Source organism: Sminthopsis crassicaudata, chromosome 2 (assembly GCF_048593235.1).
Source record: "Sminthopsis crassicaudata isolate SCR6 chromosome 2, ASM4859323v1, whole genome shotgun sequence".
Lineage (NCBI taxonomy): Eukaryota > Metazoa > Chordata > Mammalia > Dasyuromorphia > Dasyuridae > Sminthopsis > Sminthopsis crassicaudata.
Window position 1 is genome coordinate 624,055,025 of NC_133618.1, and position 18,485 is coordinate 624,073,509.

The window sequence follows — 18,485 nt, forward strand, 5'->3', positions numbered from 1 at the left end:
CCGGGCTGGCGGCTGCGCGTGCTCAACGCCCTGGTTTCGCCCTGCAGTTCCAGCTCCTGCCTGCAGTAGGCTTACTTCCCGGATCTGGGGAGAAAGCATGGGAGACACTTCAGAGGTCTGCCAGAATATCCCCCTCTTTTTCCAGATGAGGAAACAGAGGCGAGTTCAAATTCAGGCCAGACACTTTCTAGTGTCACGCTTCTGCCTCAGTTTCCTCATTTGTAAAATGGGGATAATAACGGCACGTACCTCCCACGAGTTAATACCTTGGAGTGCTGCACAAACGCTTTTGTTTTCATTACTCCTAATAGCAGCAGCAGCAGCAGCCTCGGAATTGTTCCCGCTCTACCCCCTAGCCAGCTCCCGTGGTTTGTACGTTCGGCGGTCGGCGTCCCCGAAGGATTGGAAGCTGCTTGAAGACGGGGCTTTTGCCTTTGTGCACCCAGCGCTTTGCACATTTCCTGACCCATAAACGTGCCCGGTCAACGCTGGTTAACTGACCTTCGGACTCAGGCACAGCCCAGCACCACTGGTAACTTCCCAGCTCGGTGTGGAGAGTTGGAAGTTTGCGGTCAGCTGATGTAGCCTTTGGGGGCCCGTCGTGGAGCGACGTCCCTCTGTTCTTGTAAATTTTACCTTTATGTCAATTACTTATTCCGGCAGGGCAGGTTGTTTTAACTGTTGCCTGCCCCTTATGATCTCTCCTCATTTCCTGCCTTTTGCAGATTTAGCATACTTCTGTCTTCCCCAAATTACTTACGATTTCCTCTAGGGTTGTCTCTGCCATTGATTGTCCAGAGAGCAGTTATTCAAACAGCTGGGAGATCTCCCGGCTCCAGAGTCCCTCCCACACCCCCCCTTTTGAATTCCTTTATCTGCCGCGCCCATTTCAGAGACGGATGGCAAAATCCATCCTTTTCCGTGGGCAAATATTTCATCAGTCCCAGAAAAGCAGCTACGTGAAATATTGTCTAAAACTGGCTGAGTGACTAATTGAAGCCAATACTTTTTTTTTTTCTCTTTCTATTCCTAGCAGACTAATCGCTATATAAATATTTGATTGATTTACCTTTGTCAGGATCCCCTTGCCAAGACTACCCTTCTCTAAAGCCCCACGGCAAGCTGCGCCCTGAGGCTGGCATAACAACAATCCTTTACATTCACCTTCTCATTAATTAGTTTTAAAAATCATTATTATTATTGAGGTAATGGGGAGGTGACCTGCTCAGTGACACACAGCTAGGAAGTGTTAAGTGTCTGAGGTCACATTTGAACTCAGGTCCTCCTGACTCCAGAGCCAGTGCTCTATCCACTGAACCAACTATTGCCCATACACTCACCTTCTAGAGCAGGGTTCCTCAAACTTTTTAAATAGGGGCCAGTTCCCTGTCCCTCAGACTGTTGGAGGCCGGACTGTAGTAAAAACAAAAGCTCACCCTGTCTCAGCCCCTCAGCCCATTTGCCATAACTGGGCGCTGCATAAACGTCCTCAGCGGCTGCATCTGGCCCAGGGCCATAGTTTGAGAACCCCTGCTCTAGATGAACACAGCTGAATTGTTTCCCACGAGGCGTCCCCCGAGCTTGGACAAACACCTATAGTTCCTGTCCCATCACGAAGCCCTGCTAGGAACCAAACTTGCCTTATTGTTCTGTTACACCTTCAGTCCAGGCCTTGGCCATTGTTGTATGTATTAAGATTTGGCTTCCAGAAAGCCGGTCTCCTCCCGGAGGAGGCCCTGGTGTCTAGTTTCTCTCTTCCAACAGAATACAGAAAGCTTTGTGGATCATGACCACTGCAGCTCTTTGGCTTTTTGTTTTGTTTCTTAGAGTTAATCATGATTGTGTGACTTATATGAGCTCTTTGGCATTTTCAGAGTTAACAGCAGTTACATAGCTGCTATGGTTGTACAACTTCTGTGACTCTTTAGTCATATTTTCAGATTTGGCACCATATTGAAGAAAATGTCCCATTATTGGTATCTCACCATTAAATTTACTCATTAAATCAGATTGCCATTAGTGTTTGCATTGGGGAATTATGAATTTTTTTCTACACATAAAAACACCGTAACACAAATGATATTGTAAAGTGATCTAATCCATTAATGTGGAAAATTTTTCCATGACTGTAGATTGCCAAAGGCCCCACCAAGCCTTCCTATCTGGAATTATTTTTCTCTATTTGCTTCTACAAAAGCTCGACAGAGGGAATACGTAACACATTCAAAGATGTTCCCTTGGTTTTTTAATGTTATGTCGATGCCAATGAAACACTCTTGGCCATCCATCTTTCGTTCTGAATGTGGTCCAATTCCTCTAGAAGTGTAGTCACTGTCCAAAGCATTTATATTTTTAGTAGCTACATCACTGCAGAAGCAGAGGCCTAATGGGATGAAGGGGTGTTTCATCTTGTGCCAATCTCATGGGTTGCCAAAGCCAAAGAATTCATCTCCTGCTGGCCAACCTGCTGGTGCTGAGCCCAATTGTACTTAGCATCATGAGTCTTTCACCAACCAAGGACATGTGTGTAGAAATTCTGTGCAAGGAATAAAGGACCCAGAACCACTGGTTCTAAGACATGGTAATTTTGTGATATTGGGGCAAGTAACTTAATTTTTCTAGCCTGTTTTCTTTATTCTAAAGTAAGCATCATTATACCCACAAGCTGAAGCATACAGATGGTATGGTGGATAGAATACTGAATCTTTGTAGTCAAGTTCAAATCTAACATCAGACACATAATGGCTATATGATCGTAAGGCAAGTCACTTAACTTCTGTTTATCTGTTTCTCCATCTATAAAATAGAGGTAATAATAGCACCCAATGAGATTCATTGTAAAGTGCTTAATATAGTACATAGCAAGTGCTAGATAAGTATTAGCTGTAATTTTTATTTTTGTTACATTTATACTACATTTTTGGCCAGTGTTGTCTCTAGGGAAGAATTTTATAAACCTTAAAGTGTTAGCAAATTGCACATATATATTATAATAATAATAATTACTATTACTTTTACCTAGATTCCAGTGAGGGGCAAGCTGGCCCAGGTTGGAAATTGAGTAGCTATAGGCTACCTAATAATCAGAAGGAAGTTAGCTAATGAGAAGCCTGAGAACTTTACATATGTGTATATGTGTACATATGTGTGTATGTGTACATGTGTGTGTATGTGTGTGTGGAGTTAGGTGATGCAGTGGATGGAACACTAGGCCTAGAGTCAGGAAAACTCATTTCTGTGATTTCAGATCCAGTTCACACTCACTAGCTATGTGACTCAGGGACAAGTCATTTCACCCTGTTTGTCTCAGTTTCCTCATATAGAAAATGAGCTGGGATAGGAAATGGAAAAGCACTGCAGTGTCTCTGCTAAGAAAATGGGGTCATAGACACAACTGAAAAATGCTACAATATATGCACATGTGTGTATATTGTGTATTTATACTGTCTGTGCTATGCATGTATGCACACACGTTACCTAAACTAGTCTTCTGGCAGCAGATAATCTGTCCCTCCTTGAAACATACTTGAAACTTTTCCAATTTGGGAGAACTGGGAAGAGCTTAAAAACCCAGGGTCATCTCCAACATACTAATAATGAAACTATCAATGAAAACATGTTTTTAAAATACTTTATTTTAGTACAATACTGCTCATCATACACTGTATTCAGAATCACCAGGAACACTTAGGCCTTTTTGCTCAGACAGGGGACTGATGGTCATTTGGGGGGAGAGGGGGAATCTGAGCATAGCAATAGCTTTAAGAAACAAAATTACCAACTAACAATTAAAAAAAAAAAAAATTGGAGAATGACGGACATTCCCAAAGAAAGCCTGAGCTGGATTGAAAATTATTTGTTGGAGGAGACAGTGGCTAATAACTAAACAATCATTAAGCCATCGGAGAGGAACGGCATTTAGAGTAAAGCTGCAGCAAGAAGGAAGGGCTCAGGGCTTGAATTTCTGCTGGCATTCCAAGTCATACAGGCTGATGAGACGATCTGCCTCCCTCCATCCAGACAGCAGAGCACCATGGGTGGTAGAGTAATACGTCCGATGAGTGGCTTCTCCAGCAAAAAGGATCTGTAACTGCAAGTCAAATGGAATGCTTAGATGAGAACGGAAAAGGCTGGGAAGATAGGTTTGTTTTTCTCCCTTCAGGGGATTTTTTTTTTCTAATACCATTGTCATGGAGATCACAGCTCTAAAGAGAAAGGGTTTTTTATTTTGTTTTGTTTTTCCACTTACATACTGGCATGGGGCCTCTTTAATAAAGATGATGCCTTGAAGAAATAAAGAAATATTTTCAAATATTTCTGTTCTTTCCATTAGGGCCTGAGTGTTTTCTATGCATTCTTGAGGTAGCATGAAAAGGCAGCTAACCAAATTATTAAAAGCAAAAGAATATTAGAATCCTCCAAAATGGGCATGGCATGAATAAACTAAAAGGTCATAAACCAAAGTCTCATTTTGTTTTACACATTTTTCTCTGTCTATATGTTATAGCCCCTGACCCTTGAAAGAATGTAAATTTCTTAAAGCCAGGGACTATCTTTGGCTTTGCTATGTACTCAGGACCAAGTACAGTGGCTGGTGCTTAATTTTTGTTGAATTGAACTAAACCCATATAAATTCAAAGAAAAAAAATTTAAACTTCTATAAAACTCTCCTCCCAATTATCATAACTAACAAGATGTTCTATTCCTTAATATCCTCATCAGCTGAGAACACCTTTTTGATTTACAGAATCAAGTGTAGAAACCAGATATGAACAGTTGTACTTCATATTGTTGGATAAAATGAGGTAACAAAATGTATTGGGATTGAGTATCTGACTTGGACACTTTCCTGGGTCTAGAGGGAATTCAAGCAGGAAAGCAGTGAGTTGAGAGTGCTTTGAGAAAGAAGATCCTTGTGCCTGGAACTATAAGCATGGTTTGACTGGGTCACTAGAGAGTTGAATCCAGCTAGGATTTGAGAGAAGACAAACTGGACAAGTCAAGGAAAGGTGGGAAGCAGCTCCCAGCTTCTTCAAAGGCCTTAATCCTCAGGGTCTAGCAGAAAGCCACACATGTGCCACACTTGAGCATTCCAGGTTGTGAAGGACCCCTTTTGTCATACATGCTTTCCAAGCTTGCTTTCCTTTCTCTTTTTTTTTTCAAACCACTTTCCCCTGGCCTCTGCATGCAGCTGTGAGACACTGGGCCCAAGACTTTTGGAGATGTTTTATAACCACTATACCTATTATACTGCCTTGGTCGATACCCCAGAGAGTTAAGAATCCTGACTGACTAATTGATATCAACTGGATAAGCAATAAGGAAAAATCAATAGGAGCTCAGGAAGACCAAACAAATAGGGGCTCAGGAGGATAGTGCTACTAGAAAACGACCCCTAAAATCCTGAGGGGACCCAACCTGACAATATGAGTGGGCACCCAATGGTGCTCCTAGCCATGCACTCTCCAAGTGACATGGCACCTCCTACCTCCACATCTTTACCTCAAGCCATCCCCCTGCTTAGAATGCCTCTCCCCTTGTCTCTACCTTTCAGAATTCTACTCCTTTTCTTCTCAGGTATAGTTCAAATACCACCTCCTCCATGAGGCCCTCCCCCTATCTTCCTACCAAACTTTTCTCTCTCTCTATACTACATATTTCCCTAGAGCCCTTTGATAGGATCTCTCCTTTACCCCCAATATATCCTCCCTTGTATTGGACTTAATGGTGTAGAGGTTGTACTTGTCTGCCTTCTGCCACATATACCCTCACCCTAAGGAGAAAGCTCGTTGAGACACAGTTTATACTACTTAAAAAAAAAAAAAAAAAAAAAAAAAAAAAAAAAAAAAACAACTTTGTACCTCCAGGATCTGTCATAGTATTTTTTGCACATAATGATAACTTTATATTTGTTGAATGAATTTTTAAAAGTGTTATAAATGATTATCAGATTCTTAGGAAAGAAAAACCTAAGAACACAATTTCATTCCCACCACCCTTTCCTACCCATCAGTCTCTGGGTCTGGTCCAAAGGAAAGAAATAGATTTGGAGTCAAAGATTCTAAATCCAAATCCTTCTCTGCCATTTCTGACCTTGTATACCTGCCCCAGACTCCTTAAGCTTTTGGTTCAGCTTCTTCATCTGCAAAATAAGATTAACAGCATTTGACCTTGTATGGTCCTTTCCTGCTCCAAATCTATGATCCTTTGATTATCAGATTGCTCCTATTGAGAAATACCTTCTGCATTCTAGTTTGAAACATCAAGAACACATTTCTGTATGTTCTTCTCCCAACAAGCTGACGGTGTAGGGTCATGCGTTTCTGGGTACAAAACCTGTCCAGCTTCATTCATCTGCATGAGAGAGGCCACCTACCATCCCTACATCTATACAAGGAGAAATGCTATAACTAATCACTGCCTATGGATTCTAAATTAAAAAATAAAATTCAGTTGACTTCTCCAAAGGATGCCCAGATGCAGAGTACTAGCCTTCTTATACTGCTTGTTTTTAGGTCCCAAGATTTTTTTTTTTAATCTAAAAGTATTCCTCCTAAGTTGAGCGATTAGAAATTATCAACATACAGTATCAGACATGACCAATGTATTGGTTTGTTTTGCTTAACTATAGCTCTTTGGCAAAAAGAGGTGACAGGCCATTGGTGAGGATGTCACTGCAAAGTATTGGAAAGTACCAGAAATGCTGCTTTTAAAGAATCAAGAAAACATTTTTAAAAAGATTGACTGGATGTCAAAAAAGATATTAGAGTTCATTGTCCAAGAAGGAAAAATTATTTACCTGGGGGCTTGAGGAGTCTGTAGGAAGGGGTTGGGCAAGTGTATCAATGTCTTCTCCAGAGCTGCCAACTGCAACATAGCTGTAAGAGCCTCTGGTGTAGGGGGCACTGTGCCATCTGGATCTGAGCACACTCCTAGGCCCGGGGAGCTGTGGATTTCCTGAACCCCAGAGATGCAGCAGGTTAACACAGCACTCCCTCCCGTATGTTTGCAATTTGCTTTTCATTTTAAAGACTGGGCATTTTCCAAAATGAAAGACACTAACAGGGAAGAAAACCATGTCATACAGTGTATTAGCAAAAGGCTCCTTCTGCCATGTTAGCTCTGCTAAATTCTAAAAATAAAACAAACAGGAAAGCAATGTGATCTAGTGGTCACAGTTGGGACTAACCAGCCAGTAACAGATTAAAAAGGGGAAGTGGGCTCTGACCCATCAACTATTTGTGACAGAGGTAATTTTGCCTTTTTTTAGTTTATCTGTGAAATCTGGGTCAGGTCAACTGCCTCTAATGATTTAACAGCAATGGAAAGACTAAGCAAGACTGGATCTACAACCTGAGACAAGCAATTTTAATCAGTATTTATCTAAGGAGGAACCTCCCTTTGGAATACACAGATCAAATCTATCCCTAGAATATTCGGAAACACTGGGCTTAGAAGTCAGTTGTCAGTTCAAAGCAAATACAATCCAGGTCCCTTATAAGGAAAGCATACCTGTTACTCTCCTTAAGACTTGAGTTAGAGATGAAAGCACTTCCTCATCAGAAAGGGTTTCCATAAATTCTGATTCAAGTCCAGCAATGAACCCACAGAGAACATATGTGGATCTGCACAGAAAAAAAAAAAATAAAAAAAAAATAAAAAAAAAAAAAAAGAGGCTCTTTCACTGGACGGGAAGTAGTTTGGCTAAGTAAGAGACAGGCAAATCACAGAACTCCCTGGCCTCCTGATCTCCTGTCATGAAGGACACTAGGAACACTATGGCTGGAATTGGGAATAGGAATGCTGTGTGATGGGCAGGAAAGCTTTGTACAGCTCCTTTAACAAAATTTAAGGAAGGAAGCTGAGAAACTCTCCCCTGTTGATTTAATAATTTAATAATCAAAGGACCCTGTTCAGTCTATATTTCCTCATATTGTTTCCTTTGCTCTTTGTCTCTTTTTCTATAATAGGATAACATTTTTCTCTCTTGACCATACTATACTAATTTAGTTCTCTTTTTATCTGACCCATTAACAGTTCTTATAATCTCTAAGTTATTCTTATTAATCTCTGAATTCTCCTTACCACACGCACACATCCATACATCCATATATACATATATATTTGCACATATACATAAATATAGATATTTTACATGGTACAAAGACAGTGTCTTGGAGCTGCTTGGTGTGGAGCCTGGAATTCAATTTCTCGACACTTATTAGCTTTGTGAACCCCAACAAACATCTCAGAATCTCTGGCCTCAAATAGCCCTCAAGGACTGATCTACTCAATCCTGGATGGGTTATCTTCTCTGGTGAGTTGGTAGAGAGTCTCCACACCACAAAACGACAGATCCTTGTACACACACACACACACACACACACACACACACACACACACACACACACACACACACACACACATTTTGGCTCCTCAAAAGAGGTCATCACAACCTATCTGTGACTTAGTACACCAGTCCTTGGGAATTTCCTAAAGTACAGAGAAGGGGCAAATAAATGTTAAGATATAAGATTCATATCATGCCTTCCAGCCTCCAACCCCAGAACTTTTTCCTTATCTTTCCCATATAATGCTGCCTAGGTCAAACTGTAACATGTGACTAAGCATTGCTATCTCATTACCCTGATGAATGCCATCTTGTTTATTATCTTTTGTCCTGTGCATTTAGCAGAGACATTCCAGGTCATCAAATGAAATACCGTCATTTTGTAGATAAATAAGTGGGAGTCTAGTGGTTTGCCAAAGTAGTAATCAATAGAAGTTGGTTTGAACCCAAGACCCAGACTTCTAGGGCAGCTGCATGGCACCATAGTGCTTGGGAAACCAAAGACTAGGGCAGCTAGGTGATGAATCCAAGCTGGGCCAGGAGTTTGGAAGGCTCATGCCCATGAGCTCAAATCTAGCCTCAGACACTTACTAGCTATGTGACCCTGGGCAAGTCATCTGCTTGCTTGATTTCCTCATCTATAAAATTGCTGGAGAAGGAAACCACTCTAGTATCCCTGCCATGAAAACCCTAAATGGGGTCATAGTGAAACCCAACTGAAATAAATGAAGCACAAAAACACCACCCATGATTCTGAATCCCTCACTCTTTTTCACTACACTGTGTTCCAATCTTGCTGCATAACAAGGCTACAAAGTCCTTGTGGGTAATATCTGCAGATTACAGATGTTCTCAAACCTTACATATTACCTACACCCCAATACTCAAAGCTGTCCAGTCTTTTGTGTAGCAATCTACAATGTGATATATCTGAATCACATAGACATATTTCCCTTCTTGATGGGCTCTGAACCTGTAAAGAAGTTACATGAGATTAAATTGCTTATGTCACTCTAGTAACTTAAACTTCCCCTCCAATGCTAACTCCCCGAATTGCCAGGAACATGGTTGGCATTTTCTACATCACAACCCACTTGTGATTGAGGAATGTCTCAAAACAAACAAGCAAAAAAAAAAAAAAAAAAAAAAAAAACAATACATACTCCAAGGGAGGCAGGACTAAAAATCCAATGAGCTTTTTGAACCATATGTCCTTCAGCTCATCTTCAAAATCCACAAAGGGTGATGCGTCCTCCCACACCACCTGGATTTGCTGGCAGTCTGCTTCCCAGAAAGGTTCTTCAAACTCCAGGAATATTTTATTGTTGGTTCCAAAGCCCATGCTGCTGATCACTTCTGTTTTCCTACTAGGAAGTGGTGGGTTGAATAAGATATCCATTTGCTCTTTGAGAACACCTGAAATAAATCAAATCAGAGCTATCTGGGCAATTACTGATCAAAACCTGAGTTTGAAGTCAAGATGAAAGTAGATGGAATGAATCAATAATTAAGGAAGGGCACAAAAACATTACATCTTTGAATCCCAATGATTAGGTTAATTCTCACTAAGCTAATGTTTTCAGGCAGAGTAGTCTAGCAGAAAAGAGAAGGAGCTGCTAGAATGCCAACCTGGAGAACTAGGTTACATGGAAGTAGTTACTATCAAAGAACTTGAAATGACTACTGAAATCTTATGGGATCTCAGGAAATTAGATTTCCAAAAACAAGAAATATCTCCCTCTGTCCTCTCCCCAGTCCCCCTACCCTGGAGCCTTCTGAAATAAAGCTTATTCACTTTAATGCTACTGTTTAATGTATAATGTCACTAAGAACATGCAAGGATTCTGTTTTGTCAATAAATTGGGCTACAAGGAAGTCTTCTGAGATCACACACAGAGTGTTAAGATTATCTCAGTTCCACAAAAATCCAAGACCCTACATAATGGGAAAATCTGAGGATGCCAACTAAGACTGCTGAGTCCAAGAATTTAACTTAATAAAAAAGTGATTTCTAATTACTCCCATTTTACTACATATTAACTATGGGACCTTGCCTAAGTTATTGAAACTGCTTAGGGTTTATTTGTTCATCTGTCAAATGGGGAATTAGTACAGATTCCCCCAAGGGGCATTCCTAAGGCTCTATGAAGGAAAGCAATAAGAAACAGCATTACAATCAGAAGAGACCCAGATTCCAAGACAACCTCCTTTGCATACATAGACAAATTAATTTAATCGAGTCTCAGTTTCCTCAACTGTAATATGGCCATTATAACACCTGGAGTACTTACAAGGTTGTTTTAAAGCAAATTAAGTAATTAAGCAAAACACTTTGCAAACCTTAAAGTGTTCTTTCTAATGATGCTGATATTTATATAATACTATCCTTTGACAGAATAGAAGAAAACAAGTATTTATTAAGTGTCTACTATGTGCCAAGCACTTTACAAATTTAACTCATTTAATTTTCATGACAGCCCTGGAAGGTTAAGACAATTATAATCCCCATTTTACAAATGAGCAAACTGAGGCACACGGAGATTAAATGACCTGCCCAGGATCGCTCTGCTAATATGTGTCTGAAGTAGCATTTGAATTCATGTCTTCTGCATTCCAGGCTCAGTACTCTATCCACTTAGCTACCAATAGGCAGGAATGAGAGAAAACTTTGTAGGGACAGGACAGCAGTTTTCAAATAGCTGAATTGGGTGTTCCTTGAAAAAAAGAAAAGAGTTGTTTTCTTTGGCTGGATAACTTCCAAATGGATACATACAGGGCCAGGATCCCAGTGGAGGCCCGGAATCCCTGCCATTCTATGATGATTCTCCATCATTGAAACTGTAGCCAAGTAGGTTTCTTGCTGGGGAAAGCTGCGGCTACACAGTGTCATGAATTCTTCAAAGCCTGATATTCACAGTTTGGGAGGTTTTGTGGATTAGAGCCGAAGGGATTCCAGGGGTCTGAGTATGCCCCCTATTTTATAGATGAGGGAAGGAAATGGAAAGTATCTCTGCCAAGAAAACCCCAAATGGGGTCAAGAGTTGAATATGACTAAAAGAAGAAGGAATCATAAATGGATTTTTTTTTTAAAGCACCAGATTTGAAGTCAGAAGACTATGATTTCAATCTAAGTTCTGTCACTTATTGGCTGTTGATCCTGAGCAAGGTACTTAATTTAAGCCTCAGCTTCCTTCTTTCTGATATAGGCACAATATCTAGTCCACAGGGTTTTTTTTTTTTGGTTGTTGTTGGTTTTTTTTTTTTTTTTTTTTTGGAGAACACTATAAAACTGTAAGAGTTTGTAAAAATATGATTGATTTGTTAAAATTTAAATTTGCATATTAACTTAACAGTAAAAATGAAATAAGATAAAAGCTACAGCTTTATGATAAGGCTAGACAAAAGAGGCTACAGCTGTTAGATGAGGGATTAAAAATGCAGCAAGAAAAGAAGACAAAAATGTTTACCTAAAGGTATAGTGATTATAACATGATTAGCTGGGAAATTCTCTCCATCTTCACATTCTAGTAGTACTGGAAAGGTCTCTCCTGGAAAATTTTCATGTTTGTAGGAGTTATTCCAGTGAATGGTCTTCACTGGTTTGTTAAACAGTATAACATTTTTCGGCAAAGAAGTCATCATGCAGTTTGTAAGACCATCATACCCCCTAGGAGAGTTAGGATACAAGTCAGAATTTTTTTCAGAAGAACCAGACAGCTGAAGCTCATTTTTAAAATTGTCCCCAAAAAGCAAAACTATGTCATTGTAATAACGAAGCTTAGTTCTGGAAGAGTTGAGCAAATGCACCTTCCTCTCTTCATTGCAGGGTAGGGAATTCTGGGTGGAAATATCATATGTATGTATATAATATATACATATATACATACATACTGTCAGACAAAGTTGAGTCATCAATTAGTAGGTTGTACTAAATTGCTTCTTTCTTTTATTTTTTTTTTTTAAATGTTACAAGAAAAGGCTTGTCAGACAAGGGAAGATGAAAGGCTGTGTTCAAAAATGAATGTATTATAAAAGAAGCATCAACAAAGAAATTGTTCCAATTCTCAAAAAAAAAAAAAAATCTTCTGAGGCAGAAGCTGTTTTAGCAAGAAAGAAACACCAACTTCTGGGTCTAATTTCTGAGGTCTATACCAGATCTACCATCTTTATTCCTGGGAGTTTCACACAGAGATGACAGGAGAAGTCAGGTAAAAAGTAAAATATTGGTCCTTCTCCAAAATGGGCTCAGTCTGGAGGAGAATTCAATGACTTTTTCTTGAGATTAGCAAACGTATATGTTTTTTCCCTTTTATCTAAATGACTGGCAAAGGGGGGGGGGGAGCTGCTTTGGGCAAACAGAGGTGGGAAGGCATGGAGAGAGAGAGCAATGCTCAGGACAGAAAAATGGAAAAGTGACTCATTTTAAATCCTCTTACACTTCTCTCACCCCTATCCTGCCTCCCCCAGGAATTTTGAACATTTCTTCCAGAAAAACCAGAATCAAGCTGTTCATTCTAACAAATATGAGTCCCGGGGTATCCTCCACTGCTTCAAAGGAATTCTTCAGGCCAAAGTTTGGGTGCACTTAGGATATGGACTCTACTTACTCAGAAAAGGTACAATCCAGCCCTGGCAGGTTGGCGTATTCCCCAAAGGATCCAAGGGCAACCAGATCCATACTGTGGCTCCCACTCACACAGCACTCTAGGTTGAAGAAGGTTTTCAGGACGGACAGTTTTAGCTGCTTGGTTGCTTCATCCTCTGTCCAATCAAACATGTGCCGAGAAATCTCCTTCTTCAGGTACTCGCCCACGCTGGGCACGGGGGTCTCTGCCACGTGGAGGAACTCTCGAGTTTGGTCTAACAGAGTATAAAACAGATTAGACATGTCTTCTACCAGCTTGAGGTTCACACTTTTGCCAGAGCTGGAGAGGGACAGAGAGGGCAGCCCAGGGTGGCCCCCAACCTCAATCAGCTGATTTTCCTCCGACATCTCTTTCTCCCCCAGCAGGCCATACTCTAAAGCCAGCTGGAAGACGGGGTTGTTCTTGGAGGGCCCGTGGATCCAGTGTGCCCCGATCTCAACCACGCCACCTGAGGGAGTGGAAGGAAAGTGGGGACAAAGGTCATGTCGGGAGCGATTTCCTGCCTCCCCCTCCCTGCTGAACTTGACCTTCCTTCTCCGTGCGCTCTCTAGCCCACCGCTGCTGCCCCGTGCCCTTCCCACTCTCGGCAATGCTACACCCCCCCCCCCCAGGGATGCCGGGCAGGGCACTGCCCGCTAGGCCTCAGTTTCCTCCTCTGTAAGTAGCGCTGGACTCCGGGGTTCCCAGTGTCCTTCCCAGCTCTAAATCGAGGCCGTGGGCCCCACTGTCACCGTGCTGTCAGAGGGATGCTCTAGATGACCCCTAAGGTGCCTTCTCCTGTGACCTCTTCTGATGACCAGGGTCAGGGGGTAGTGGTCCTTCACCCCCATCCCGAGGAGCTCCGGTCAGCTCCTGGTTTCTATCAGAAGCGGCGGGCGGGGCTCTCACCGGCCTAGGGAAAGGGTCTCTGGGGCGGGGGCGTATGTTACCGAAGGCGGACTGCGAGCGGATGCGGCCCCCGCAGCGGTCAGTGGCCTCCAGGAGCCGCAGATTCCGGAAGCCCGGGTGCCGACAGAGCCGCTGCGCCGCCCCGAGCCCCGCTATACCGCCGCCGACTACCACCACGAGGTGGTTCGCCAAGGCGGGCCTATCCTTGCCGCCGCACTTCTCCATGCCCCTGGCCAGTCTGCCGGCTCGCCTGCGCTCCGCTCCCGGGGAGCGGAGCCGCGGAGATCCGCCCGACTGCAGCTTGCCTCTGGTCTGGGACACTAAGCGCCTAACCCCGCCTCCGCTTCAGTCCGGAGGCGACAAAACCCTGCCCCTTCCCGCCCACGCTCCCCGATCCCGCCCCTGCTGGAGTCCGGCTCCGCCTTCGTCCTGACCCCGCCCCCTTCCGCTTCGGCCCAGCAAGTCAGAGCTCAGTTCTCACTCTGCCCCTCCTCCAATAGGGGCTTGCCCTCCGGCCTCCGCTCTAATCACTTCCCTTCCTCCAATCCTGGCCCCACCTCCGGCCTCCTTAATAAATCCCCCTCCCCTCCAGGCCCCGCTCTAACTCCTCCCTTCCCCGCCTCCACATTCTGGCTCCGCCCCTTCTCGCGCTCCTCCAACTCCAGTTGTGGAGGCTTTCGGACGTGGCCCACTCTACGAGTCCCACTCCACGCGTCCGCGGGTTTTTCCTGGCAGACCGTGGAGGGCTTTGCCATTTCCCTCTCCACCGAGTCTCCATTTTATCCTTTCCACGGTCCGGGTCTTTCCCGGCGCCCTACCGTCCAGACACTCTTCTGACCTCCAAATCCTCCCCCTCCACATCCGATGCGGGCTCGGCTCCTAAACTCCTTTCCTGCTTCTCCCAAACTTAACCTGGGCACTGCCCCCTCCTGCCCGGTCCAGGGCCTGTCCCCTCCCTCCTGGGTCCCGCTCCCGCCCGGGTCTCCCTCCACGCCCGCGCTCTTTGGCTCCTTCTCCGCCCCAGTTCTAACCCACACCCCAGACTCGGGCGCGGTCTGCTCTCTGCCTCTGCAATTTGATCCTTGTGTGGTCAGTCACCATGCCGTCCTCCCACTTGTGTGACAGCAGGCTCCTCCGGGTCCGTCCCCGTGCCCCGGTGGGGGTTGCAGCTCCGCCCCGCCCCGCCCCAGTCCCGACTGCTGGAGCCCTGGCTCTCATCAGTCCCTCGGCATGCCCCAGAAACCCTCCCGCCGAGCCTCGTTCCCCAGTCCCTGTCTAGGAATCAGCCACACCAAACAGCAATAAGGCTGGACTGAGCCTCTGAGGCTGCCTGGACAGGCGGAGGTCTTCGGGATGCTAAGGGGGATGGGGGTGGGGCAGGGATCTCTGGATGCACCCGGGGTCGGGGGGAAGGCGCTTAATCATACAGAGCTTCCCCCTCCCTCCAAGAAGAAAAGAACTCGAATAAAGCTTATTCTGCATTGTCTCCTTCTCAGTTTGTGCTTCCTAACCCTCACCCAAAACACATAGGTGAACACATAGGTGAGTGCTAGATTTCGAGGACGGGCAATATGGCTCTGCTAATTTCTGTGTTCCTGCTGATGTCCACTAGAACTGGTGCTCCTTGGAGCCCTTTAGCGGCTAAAAAGTGATCCTGGGCTTCTCTGAAAGACCAAACCAGCTCACCAGCTCTAGAAGCCCCGGGCAGACCAAAGGACAGCACCTGGAGCAGAGCTTTTAGAATGTTGTGTCAGGACCGACCTAGCTAAAGTAGCAAAGACTCTTGGCCGAGTTGGCCAAAGAGTGAGGGTTTTCTTATCTATATCATAGCAACTCTCCAAGATCATCCACAGAGCGGTCGTGTGCCTAACTGGAGAACTTAGGGAAAATCATGTGTTTAGAATATTCATGTACAATCATGCTCCAGACAAAATGTGCCTGAGGCCCTTCTACCTGAATGAAGATTCTCAACCTGTTAATCCCAGTTGTTGTTCAGTCATGTCCAACTCTATTTGATCCCATCTGGGATTTTCTGGGCAAAGCTATTAGAATGATTTGCCATTTTCTTCTCCAGCTCATTTTACAGATGAGGAAACTGAGGCACAGATAAGGGACTGGCTCAGGGTCTGAGTATCTGAGGTTGGAGTTGAACTCAAGTCTTGGACTCCAGGCGCTCAATTCTATCCATTGCAAATTCTTTCTCTTTGAAAAGTCCTACAAATAGTTTACCTTGATTATTCTTGTAAGTTCCAAAGGTTTCATTTTCTTTTTGTTTTAAATTTTAAGGGCACTGGCTTCAGATCATTGATTTAGAGCTGGGAGGTGTCATAAAGACCTTATGATACAAGATGCATAGAAATAAGCTAGAAGGAAACTTAAGAAACTAACTACCCCCTCAATCCTCCTTTGCAGGCAAGGAAATCTAGGCTCAAAGAGAGAACAATTTGTCCAAGGTCACCTAGCCAATAAAGTAATTTAGATGGTATCCTAACCTAGATAGTTCAGACTTGTCCAGAATTGTAAAATTTATAATTGAGCAGAGATTAGAAAACCTAGATTATGTGATCCCTCTTTGAATCAGGGCAAAGTACATAAAAGACCCTCAAGAGTCTCCTTGCCTGCATTTTCCCAAAACTAAACCAAAAAAAACTTTTCCATAGGCTTCTTCAAAATGAAAAAAAAAAAAAGGGGGGGGGAGTTTTTTCCCCCAAGCCTGCCTTCCTCTCTTCCTACACAGAATTTTAAGTGCCTACTGTGTTTTATATATATTAGAGATAAAAAATAATAGCTATCATTTATATATACCTTAAGATATGTGAAATGTTTTCCATCTTATCTTCATCAAAGTTGTTAAGTGAAAAAATAAATAAAACACATAAAAAAGAAGAATGACATCACTCCATATCCTTTAGTTATTAGTTATTGATATATGCCCAAAACATACTGGTGAACATCAGAAAGTGCTAGATTTTGAGGCAGGTGACATTAATACTTGGTCCATATCTGTGGATAAAGCCTTGTACCTCCAGTAAGGAAGACCTAACTTTCTGAGTTCTTCTGGTCCCAGACACTTATTGTGTGACTCTTTGCAAGTTACTTAATCCTGTTTGCCTCAGTTTACTCATCTTCAAAATGAGCTAGGAAATGGCAAAACACCACAAGTATCCTTGCCAAGAAAACCTCAAATGGGGTCACAAAGAATCAGGCACAGCTAAAAATGAGTGAGCAACAAAAAATTAATACTTTTGAACTGGGTGAGTCACACCTTCACACACCTTAGTTTCCTTATCAATAAAAACAGCTTATTATTTAACATGACCTATGAGCTTCTCAGGAACTTGTGATTCTTTCAAATAAGCAAAGTAACTACATATTGCATAAAGATACTATTACTGACCTACAGTAAAATGGAAATTACTTTGAGTTGCTGTTTTTTTTAGTTTCCAGTTGTTGGTTTTTTTTTTTTCAAAATTATTGATGGGCTTTTACTAATTAATCTGTATTCTTTCAACGTGTTTCCTTTATGACCTGGTATACAAAATTAGGAAATATAATCTGTGATCATTGAAGAACATAATTTAATTACATATGCCCTGGGCTATGTGCCTATAGCCCAAGTGGGCTTAGTCCTGTGAAAGATTATTTTAAGTATGATAAATAATTTGTAGTAGAAAAAACTCCTATGCCATTCTAAGCAGATTATTTTATGTTCCTGAATCATCATTTTTTTTAATGAGGACATTAAATTAGATAACCTCAGGTTCTTTCCAGTTCTAAATCCTATGAAATGTTTCATTTCTTTTCAGAAAGAGGGTCAGTGGCAAATAATAGACATCCAGGCATATGACTTTTCTGCCTAGGCTCTTCCTCTTTCTAATTCATCTTAAGGCCCTGGAAACAGCCCAAGCCCTTTTTGCCCAAGAGTCCTGGGAAGAGCAAAGGTCCACAGAACACAGAACAATGGCTACTTCCAGACCATCCCTCTGGCTCATCATCTCTCCCATCCATCCCCATATTAATTGCCACAGATGGAAACTAATCAAGAATTCTGGGAATAGTAGTATTTCCCATACCACTAGCTCTTCTTCAAGCTCAACCCCTGAAACTATCATCAGAGAAGAACAACCCATGCAAAAACATGGCCTGTCTATGCTGCAATCATTGCTTCTCTAATAGTCACTGTTTCTAAATTCTAGAATTTAAATTCTAAATTTCTAAATTAAAAATAAAGGTTCTTATCACTAAAGTCCTTCTAAAGAAGTTATTTAAAGGAGCATCTGTTTTGTCCTCTCATCCTAAAGAATACTGGAAGTAGTAATATTACTTGGAATTGAAACCTGCTTTCCACATATTTTTTAAATAATATTTTATTTTTTTTTTACCAATTACATGTAAAAAAATTCATTTTAAAATTTCGAATTCCAAAATCTGTTTTCCTCTCTCTTCTCCTCTTCCTAGGGCAGTAAGAATCATCTATAGGTTGTATGCATGCAATCATGTAAAACACATTTCCATATTTGTCATTTTGTGGAAGAAAACTTAAAAGGAAAGAAGGAAGGAAGGGAGGGAGGTAAGGAGAGAGGGAGGGAGAGAAGCAAGGA

The 18,485-nt window shown here is 42.6% G+C and overlaps 1 protein-coding gene across 2 annotated transcripts; it reads right to left on the minus strand.

Moving 5' to 3' along the window:
• Nucleotides 1-3,617: 3,617 nt before the first annotated feature.
• Nucleotides 3,618-14,232, minus strand: PAOX (polyamine oxidase). Of its 2 annotated transcripts, none has more exons than XR_012487114.1 (7): nucleotides 13,926-14,232; nucleotides 12,958-13,444; nucleotides 11,818-12,017; nucleotides 9,514-9,766; nucleotides 7,513-7,625; nucleotides 6,800-7,058; nucleotides 3,618-4,090 (listed from the first exon to the last, which is right to left on the minus strand). XR_012487114.1 is itself a non-coding variant. In XM_074296284.1 (7 exons), the coding sequence occupies exons 1-7, from the start codon at nucleotides 14,107-14,109 to the stop codon at nucleotides 3,950-3,952; spliced, it is 1,536 nt and encodes a 511-aa protein (XP_074152385.1). In that variant the 5' UTR covers nucleotides 14,110-14,232; the 3' UTR covers nucleotides 3,618-3,949. The 2 variants fall into 2 exon arrangements, 1 of the variants encoding a protein (XP_074152385.1); XM_074296284.1 differs by having other exon boundaries at nucleotides 6,800-6,957.
• Nucleotides 14,233-18,485: the final 4,253 nt, after the last annotated feature.